At 38.5% G+C, this 10,119-nt stretch overlaps 1 protein-coding gene across 10 annotated transcripts in view; it reads left to right on the top strand.

Moving 5' to 3' along the window:
- Window positions 1–9,117, top strand: part of Klhl7 (kelch like family member 7) — a 54,967-nt gene extending 45,850 nt beyond the window's left edge. For all 10 annotated transcript variants that reach the window (XM_076566744.1, XM_076566750.1, XM_076566746.1 and 7 more), the window contains 3 exons: window positions 2,250–2,451; window positions 6,933–7,030; window positions 7,809–9,117. In XM_076566744.1, the coding sequence (XP_076422859.1) occupies window positions 2,250–2,451; window positions 6,933–7,030; window positions 7,809–8,092 (584 nt within the window). In that variant the 3' untranslated portion in view covers window positions 8,093–9,117. The remainder of the gene's footprint in view (window positions 1–2,249; window positions 2,452–6,932; window positions 7,031–7,808) is intronic.
- Window positions 9,118–10,119: the final 1,002 nt, after the last annotated feature.

Raw genomic sequence — 10,119 nt, forward strand, 5'->3', positions numbered from 1 at the left:
TTAATTTTACTTGTAGAGTAGTTATTTGGGGATAGGTAATGTTATTTCTTTTGAAGGTTTGAGAGTTTGACTTAATCACTGATCCAGTAAGAATATGTTACTTGTAATCTGTATTGTCTTTGTTTCCTTTGTATCATAAGAACGAATGCTCTTTTTTTCTCCTTTCTACTTTTTGAGTTAGAGTCTTCATAGCCACGGGTGGTCTTGAACTCATCATCTGCCTGCCTCAGCCTCAGCTGGGATCACATATATGAACCACTATACCCTCAGCTCAAGAATAATTGTTTTCATTTGCTTTAAAAAAAAAAAATGTAAGGAGCTGTTTGGTTGGTTGGTTGGTTTGGAGATTGGGTCTCATGTACCCAGGCTACCTTCCCACTTACTATATAGCTGAGGATGATCTTGAACTTCTGATCTTCCAACTCCACCTCCCAAGTGCTGTGATGACAAGCTTGTGCCACCATAACCACTGGTATGCAGTGCAGAGTATCAAACCTAGGACTTTGTGCTTAGTAGGACAGTTCTCTACCAACTAAGTTACATCTCCAAGACATGCTGTAAATGTTTGTGTTTATGGATCAGAGTGAGGTATGGATATAAGTATAAATACCTGTCTAATTGATCATTTTTTAGGGTCAGTATTTTTCTAAGTGAATATTCTAGGTATAGCCTAGGATTAATAGATTTTATAGATTAATAGACTAGGATATAATAGATTTTCTTTATGCTTTTCTCTTTTCAAGTAATTACTTACATAGTGGACTTCTAAGTAAAGACAAGTAAACCTAAGGCGTACATTTTTTAAAATATATTTATTTATGTATACATTATTCTGCCTGCATGTGTCCTTGCAGGCCAGAAGAGGGCACCAGACCTCATTACAGATGGTTGTGAGCCACCATGTGGTTGCTGGGAACTGAACTCAGGACCTCCGAAAAAGCAGTCAGAGCTCTTAACCACCGAGCCATCTCTCCAGCCCCTACGTGTACATTTTAAAAGGCTCTTTATTTTTCTTTGATGACCTTTGTATTAGCTCAGAAAATATTTTACTTTGGGTTAGCATCTTATCTGTTGTACTTTTTTTTTTTGTTTTTTGTCTTTTTGTTCTAAGTTTTTACTTCCTTCACACCTTTAATCATAGCACTGAGGCAGAGGCAGGCATATTTCTGTAAACTCGAGACAGCCTGGCCTGCATATCAGGTCCAGGACATCCAAGGTTACATAGTGGGACCCTGTCTCAAAAAGGAAAGAAATAAAATTCCAAGGTCCTTTTTATTTTTATTAGAAAGGACAAAAGGCACTTATTCTTTAATGAGATTATTTATAAAATTCTTACTGAGCTCCTATAGCATGTAAAGGTTATAAAACAGTGAATATATGTTTTGCTCTTAAAATGCATAATTAGTGTATGAGATAGAAATACACCTTGATACCTTGATGCTATACTCAAGTAGGGACCAGGATGACTTCAGTACTTATCTGCATATAGTTTTGTTAATAGGTCAGTAGCAATTATAGAATACTAAGTAAGTCTTAGAATATTGTCATGTAGTAATTTTTATATTTTAAGGTTTAGATTTACCTTAGTTTGCCAGATCTTCAAATTTTAAGAAGTGTAGCTATATTTTAAACCTTTACATTTGAAGGCTGGAGAGATGGCTCAGCAGTGAAGAGCACTGGCTACTCTTCCAGAAGACCTGAGTTCAATTCCCAGCACCCACATGGCTGCTCACACCTGTCTATAACTCTAGTTTCAGGGGATCCAACACCCTCACACAGATATACATTAAGGCAAAACACCAATGAACAAAAATAAAAATAAATTAATTTAAAAAACTTTACATTTGAAACTTAGTAATTCTTATCCTGCACAACTGGCTTTGAAGACTATATAATGGTTCTTCTGTTCTTTTGAAATCAATTTCTTTTCCTAAAATTTAATTAATAAATCTGTCCAACAGATCCTTTTGTTTTAATGTTTTCCAAGGTCTATACAATATCACGAGGTTTTCTTAAATTATTCTAGCAAGTAGAAAAGTGATCTCTATAAACCTAAGTTCTTCCCTGTCTTCATTTAGCTCTATGGTTATTTCACTGCAAGCCCCCCACACCAAGCCGAGTATGACTAGATGGTGGTAGGACCCTTTCTTTTCCAGGGACAGTGTTGAAACAGGGTCCCACTATATCCCCTGGGCTGGCCTCACATTCACAGTCCTCAGCCTTTTAATCTGAGTCCTTTTCTTTTACAGGAAACTCAGCTCTGTATTTATTTGAGTGCTATGATACAAGAACTGAAAGTTGGCACACGAAGCCCAGCATGCTGACTCAGCGCTGCAGCCACGGCATGGTGGAGGCTAATGGCCTCATCTATGTGTGTGGTGGAAGCTTAGGAAACAATGTTTCTGGGAGAGTGCTTAGTTCCTGTGAAGTATATGACCCTGCTACAGAAACGTATGTATCGATTTTAAATGAGTCTGTCAGTGTTACTAGATTCCATAAGCTCACTGGATGAAGATGCCAAAAGGTAGAAGGAACCCACCAGAAATTTAATTCTTGTTTTAAGAATATATATATACTTGAAGCTGGGCATGGTAGCACACGCCTTTAATCCCAGCACTTGGGAGGCAGAGGAAGGCGGATCTCTGTGAGTTTGACACCAACCTGGTCTACAGAGCGAGCTCCAGGACAGGCTCCAAAGCTTCACAGAGAAACTCTTTCTTGAAAAACCAAAAAAAAAAAAAAAAATACATACCCTTGAATAGCCTTAGGAAATACCTTGACTTTGTTGTACATGGGAGCCCCTCTCTTTCTGGACCTGCTTGTTCAGTAAATATGAATGAGATACACCTGATTGGTCCATCAGACTCATGTAGGGGAGAAGGAGAGAAAACTTAGAATTAAATAATTTTGTCCTTAGGTAGCAATATTACAAATTGATTCCTGGCATTAAGCATTCTCCTAGATATGTCTTGGGGTTCATAGCTCTCAAAATACATCTGAATTAGTATTTCTTAATAAAACTAACATTAAATCATATAGGAAGCAAATAACTTCTTTGAAAGGCAAAATGCTGAGCTGGGTGTGGTAGTGCATACCTATATGTCTAGCACTAAAAAGACTGAGGCAGGAGAATGGCCATGAGTTTGAGGCCAGAGTGGGGTATAACAAGACTCTTTGTCTGGGGGGGCAAAAAAAACAGAAGGGAAATTTTTCATTATAAAATGTAATTGATCTTTTTGTGCTTTTTATTTTTAAATGATTTAAAGAAAAATGATACCACTTTCCCAAATAAAAGGGAGGTTGCAGTTTTTTATTCTCATTTTTTGTTCAACTCATCACCAAGAACTAGCACCAAAGCCACTTGTCTTGAAATTTATTTTTTACTAAAGAAATCTCTTGGGCTCAAATGAATTGCAGTCTGATGCTTTTCAAGCCTGTAATTGTTCCAGACCATGCTGGGATCCCATGTCCTTGTCCTCTCATCCACCACTTGAGCTGTGTATCCACTCCACTTTGTCCTAAACCACAGTCAAGGGGGTGTCCTCCCCCCTTTACAGTCTACTACCTTACCTCCTATAAATCCAGTGCTCAAAATATGTTAAGGCACTCTAATTGGAAACTGGTCTTTTTGTGCTATTGCTTTCAATTCCAAAACACAACATTTGGTTGGGGATTTAGCTCAGTGATAGAGAACTTGCCTAGAAAGCACAAGGCTCTGAGTTTGGTCCTCAGCTCTGAAAAAGAAAAAAAATTATAAAATGTGTCTTAGTTAGTGTTTCTATTGCTGTGAAGAGATACCATGAGCATGTCAACTCTTATAAAGAAACATATAATTGGGGCTGGCTTACAGTTTAGAGGTTTAGACCATTATCATGACAGGAAGCATGGCGGCCTGCAGGTGGATATGGTGCTGGAAAGGCAGCTGAGAGTTCTACGTTTGGATCAACAGACAGCAGAAAGAGAGAATGATACTGGGCTTGGTTTGAGCATCTGAGACCTCAAAGCCAGTGACATATTTCCTCCAACAAGGCCGTACCTCCTAATAGTGCCTAATAGTCTCTATGGGCCTATGGGGACCATTTTCATTCAAACCACCACAAAACGCAACCCATAATTGTATATATTCTAGACTTCTAAATCTTTATTCAGGTCTTTATTCAAGCAAGATCAGTGCTAAGCCACTATACTCTTATTTACAGTAGGAGGGAAACAATTAATGAAAGAATTTGTGGGACTGGGGTGATGGCCCAGCATCCAGGTAAAAACCAGGTGTGGCTTCCTGTACCTGTAACCCAATAGTGTAGAGGTTACAGAGACAGGTTATCTTAGTTAGGGTTTCTATTGCTGTCAAGAGACACCATGACCACGGCAACTCTGATAAAGGAAAACATTTAATTGGGGTGGCTCGCTTACAGTTCAGAGGTTCAGTCCATTATCATCATGACGGGGAGCATGAAGGCAGACATGGTGCTGAAGAAGTAGCTGAGAGTCCTACATCTTGCAGGTAACAGGAAATGGTCTGAGACACTGGACGGTATCTTGGGCACATTGAGACCTCAAAGTCCACCTCCACAGTGACACACTTCCTCCGACAAGACCACATCTACTCCACAAGGCCACACCTCCTAATAGTGCCATTCCCTTTGGGGAACCATTTTCTTTCAAACTACACACAGGTTGATCCCAAGAGCTGATTGACTGACTGACCAGTGAGAGACCCTCTTTCAAGACAGATAAGGCAAAGAGTTATAAAGGAAGACAGCTCTGGCCTCTGCATTTATATGCACACAGGCCCTACCCATACACAAGTTTTAAAAATAAATACAAAGAAAAGGAAATCTGTAATCTCAGTATTTTTTTAAACTAACTGAATATTCAGTTTTGAGAATATGTAAAAACTTGGAAGATTTAGCACCTCTTTTGTTATATTGGACTTGTGTTTTAAATTTGTATTCTCAACATTCTGTTCATTATTCTTTAACTTTCATAAATAAAATGTTATCTGGGTTTGTTTAGTGAACAAAGATGGCTCAGTGTTTAGGAACACCAAGTGCTCTTCCAGAGGATCCGGGTTCAGTCCCCAGTCTCCCCTCTCCCCCATGGTGGCTCACAGCCATCTGTGTCTCAAGGTCCAAGGGATCCAGTACCCTTTTCTGACCTTGGACACTAGGCACAAGTGTGGTGTACAGACATACATGCAGGCAAAACACACAGATATAATAAAATAATAAACCTAAAAAGAAAAACTAAACACTGAAGCTCCAGGTTGGAAACTGAAAAGTAAAATGCACACTTTACATATACACTACACTTTACATGTACACTACACTTTACATGTACACTATCTGCATCACTTCTACACTCTCTGAAAAATGGAATGCACACTTTATTTACATGTACACTATCTGGATTTTCCAGCCCAAATATTTTTCATAATACACAGTGACAGCTTACAGTGTGGAGTGACCAGGAAGGAGCTGTACTTACTGTTCCTGTTTCCAAGCTGCAAGCTTGTCATTTCACCTGGGTAAGCACACACACACACGTATGTGTATGTGTGTTTCTTGAAAAACAGGACTATTATGGCCTCCGTAGTGGTTGATGGCTGAGAAACCATTTTTAAGCAAAACAAAAAACATCAATACAAGACAACAGAAAAATTGTTAATATTTCAGTTGATTATAGGCCTTGAATATGTCATAAAATTAATCCAGTTTTTTAAAAGTTTAAAATAACCACCTTAAAAAGTATTTATGCCAAGTTTTCTGTTGTTTGAAGTCTTGTGGTGTTCGCCATTAAAAGACCACAAGCTATGTACCATTAGCACCCTCAGAGTCACGAGTGTTGGCTATGTAGGTGTACACAGAAGAAACCACTATCAGAAGTCACCACCTCGGTGGTCTGTGTTAGTTATGTGTAAATAATGCTACCATGTTAGTATACTTCAACAGTGTCTACATTGGTGTTCTCAGTTTCACTGAGTAGTGGTTGTGTGGTAGCAAGTTACTCGGACCAGCAAATGGTGCTCGTGCATGTGCGCTCACTGTGTGTGTTTGTGTGTGTGTGCACCAGACTACCTAAAGTTCTCACTGTACATCTATATATGAAGACATGGTGATGACACACACCTATAATCCAGCAATCTGGGAGCATGAAGTAGGTAGATCTCAGTTTGAGGCAAGCCTGAGCTGCACAGTGAGCCTTTGTCTCTAAAATAAAATAGTAAAATAACAACAACAATGACATGTAACTAATAAACACACAAGCCTATAATCTGAATTTGGGGGGCAATTGGAACAGGAAGATTACTGAGAGTTTAAGTCCAGCCTGGGCTACATGAGCAAGTTTCAGGTCACCCAGGGCTAGATAGCAAAACTCTATCTCAAACCCCTCAAAATACTGATTTATTCATTGTATGAGGTTTGTTATGCGGTTTTGTTTTACTTAAGCAGAAATAACTAATTTAGAAGCACATGTAGCTGAGCATGGCAGCTCCGGCCTATGATCCTGGCCCCTGAGAGGCAGAGGCAGGAGGGGCATCACAAACTCACAGCCAGCATTACCTACGTGCGAGTTCTCGTTGTCTGGCTACAGAGAGAGGCCCTGTCTCACAAAGAAAAAAGGGAGATAATTGAAGATTTATACTCTTCCTCTTTACTCTTGTTGCCATTTCAAAGATTATTGGAAATTGGGAAATGGATTTCTTTAAAAGACACATAAATTGTTTCCTTCTGCTTAAAGTCCCCAGTTTACCTCACCTATAAAAACATTATCCAAAACCACATGAGTGTTTTCTAGCCTTCCAGACATCTCAGGTGTATATATGTATGGAACATGGTAGTCAATGAACATTTGTTTAGGATAACAGGCCTGTCCCATTAAAATCACTTTATTTCTTGTAAATAAGCACACTAAAACTTCTTTCCCCACAGATGGACTGAACTGTGTTCAATGATTGAGCCCAGGAAGAATCATGGACTGGTGTTTGTAAAGGACAAGATATTTGCTGTCGGTGGCCAGAATGGTTTAGGTATATGATGTTAACTTACACTTCAACTCCCCTGGGTTTACTAATAATTTCTTAAATTATGGGAGCGTTTCGTAAAATTGAATCATTTGCAATACAGAGCACTATGTCTTAGCATCAGCATGTGTTATGAAATGTCAGGCTGTCATTGTGACTACCTCAGACAGGCTTGTGCCTTTCTCTATGCCCACAGGGATGCTTTCACATCTGCCTAAGGAGTACTGAGCACTTGAAGAATGTGAATGTTTTTAAAAAATATTTACTAGCTTTTCAACATTCTAAACACTGCATGAGAGTCTCCTTACGCTTTGTTTGGCCTTTTCATTTTCTTAAGTAATGCTAATAAAACTAAATCTAAAGATGGTACTTCATTTTATTAGCTTATCTATGTGTTAAGTAAAACAAAGAAATAATTTCTTTGGTCCTCTCCATAAATTGCTAAAAGATAGAAGAACATTTGGAATAAGTCATAATCAAAGTAATGAGAAAGTAAACTGCTGGTCCTTTTTTGTTTTCTTTTCCAGGATAGAACATTTATAGGAAATGTTTTTGTCTTTGTTTTTGTTTTTTTAACCTTTAACTTTGTAGGAAAAAAATGATTCTGAAAAATTATCTATTTCTTTTAAGAATAAGTATTTAGGTAGTGGATATGTGGGTAATGATTATAAAGCTCTTATATCCTATGTGTTTTACAATTTTATTTTGCAATGAAATGTAAAAGTTAAAAAACTATGAAGAGATCCAAGAATCACTGATAGAATTCTCCTATTTTCTTTTGAAGGTGGTCTGGACAATGTGGAATATTACGATATTAAATCAAATGAATGGAAGATGGTGTCACCGATGCCGTGGAGAGGTGTAACAGTGAAATGTGCAGCAGTTGGCTCGATCATCTATGTGCTGGCAGGTTTTCAAGGTGTAGGTAGATTAGGACACATCCTGGAGTATAATACTGAGACAGACAAATGGATTGCCAATTCCAAAGTCCGGGCTTTCCCAGTCACAAGTTGTCTGATTTGTGTTGTTGATACTTGTGGAGCAAATGAGGAGACCCTTGAGACCTGAGTGATGAGTAGACTCCGCACTCATCCGAGACAGAAATCTGGCCACCCATGCTTTGTTCCAGTAGTTTGGTTATGAAGTTCTGGTCTGATATTTTGATAAGTAAGATTCCAATAAAATAAGTTTATTTTATTTGGATTTCCTTACTTAATTCAAAGACCATATTTTAGCTGGCCATATAACCAAGAACCTACCAGCCAGAAAACTTGAAAAGTTTTGAATTTCAATATGAATTCAAATATGAATTTCAAATATATAACTGATTCTGGCAGAGGGGGGCATGCTCACCAGAGAAGTGGCCCAAGCTTAGCTTTAGACTCTATTTTCATATTGTGTAAGTGCTGTGTAGTTAGGTCTGTTTGTTTGTTTGGTCGAGAACTAAGTGGTAGTATGGATTATAATTACCGAGAAGGTAACTGTAGTATTATGTATTTTGCTTGTCTTCATTTATCTCATTTAGTGCCAAACTATTCCATTTTAAAGTAAGCAAGAGCAGCTCAAGGCATACATATTTTCTCACAAAACTTCACAGATTTGGAGATTGAACACCATACCCAATTATTCATGAAATATATTCAGTGGAATAAATGAATTATTTCATATTTTCATGTAAAATATTAAGCTTAGCACGCATCATTAATTTATATGGTTTTACTCAGCAATGTAAAAAGTGCTCTGTACCCTCAGTCCTTACTGTGAGAGCCAATCAGAATAAGCGTGGTTAACCTGCAACAGAAGAAAAGCTGTTTAAGATATTCTAGATCACTAGAAAAGTATTGAAAACTGTAGCCCAGTATTGTGTGGATTTTAAAAGATACTGTTTTTTCTTTCTCCTAATCTCTCTAAAAGTTTTATAATTGGCATTAAATATATGTCACTGTTTATTGCTTTTATGTGGACAACAAATTACCAAACCACTTATTAATTTTTTTCCCAGTGTTTTACCCTTTGACTGTGTATGAAATGTGCCATGTAAAACTGTCAATCATCAATGTTTTTATCTGATATTAAATATTTTTAACTTAAAATAGATTTGCTCTGTTTATTCATTCTAAGTGTGTTCATTAATGTTTTTAAAATTTGTGAAAGTGTTTCTATTTTTAATTTTTCTCTATATGGAGGTTATAATAGACTAAAATGTTTAAATTAAAAATGAACTTGAAAAATATGAGATTTATCTGTTGAGTTTTTATGTACAGACAGCTCTATTGAGATGTAATCCATAGGTGTGGGAGCCCGTTCTGGGGGGTTCCTCGTGGCTTTACCCAGCAGGTCCGAATAGAGGATGATCAGGACCACGGTCCTGAGTGCAGGTGTCTGAGATGGTCTGCACTTGGCTGTGCTGGGGGAGGAGGTCTTTTGCTCCACCCCTTGGCGTCTCTATAAAAAACCCTGGGCCAGAGACAGGGCCCGTTGGAATAGGTTCCAGGTCCTCTCGAGGCTATCCTTTATTTTCTATCTGTTTATCTCCGCAAGATTCTCTGCTATAAATCCTTCTATCTAATATTTCCTGCTGATCGCACTCAAGAAAACTCTGGGAAGCTGTGGGGGTGGTGGGTAAATGCCCCACAGAATGGCGCCCGAACAGGGACTAAAGAAAAAAAAAGACCTCCTCCCCCAGCACAGCCAAGTGCAGGCCATCTCAGACACCTGCACTCAGGCCCGTGGTCCTGATCATCCTCTATTCGGACCTGCTGGGTAAAGCCACGAGGAACCCCAGAACGGGCTCCCACACATAGGCATACAATTCATCCATTTAAACTGTACCATTTAGTGGCTTTTACTATATTCAGAGTGTGCAGTCCTCAGAGTTTTAGAATGTTTTCATTACCCCTCCGAAAGAAACCCTGTACGTACTAGTAATCACTCCCTCTGTTTCCCATGTGTTAGCTTTCTAGACTGCTACAAACTACCACATACTTAATGGCTGAAAACAAATGTATTCTCACTGTTTAGGAGCCCAGGTGTTCCAAATCTGACTTTTGGAGGACTGGGCAAAACCACCACACCCTCTCCTCTCTGCTGCTGGT

Source organism: Peromyscus maniculatus, chromosome 3, assembly GCF_049852395.1.
Source record: "Peromyscus maniculatus bairdii isolate BWxNUB_F1_BW_parent chromosome 3, HU_Pman_BW_mat_3.1, whole genome shotgun sequence".
NCBI lineage: Eukaryota > Metazoa > Chordata > Mammalia > Rodentia > Cricetidae > Peromyscus > Peromyscus maniculatus.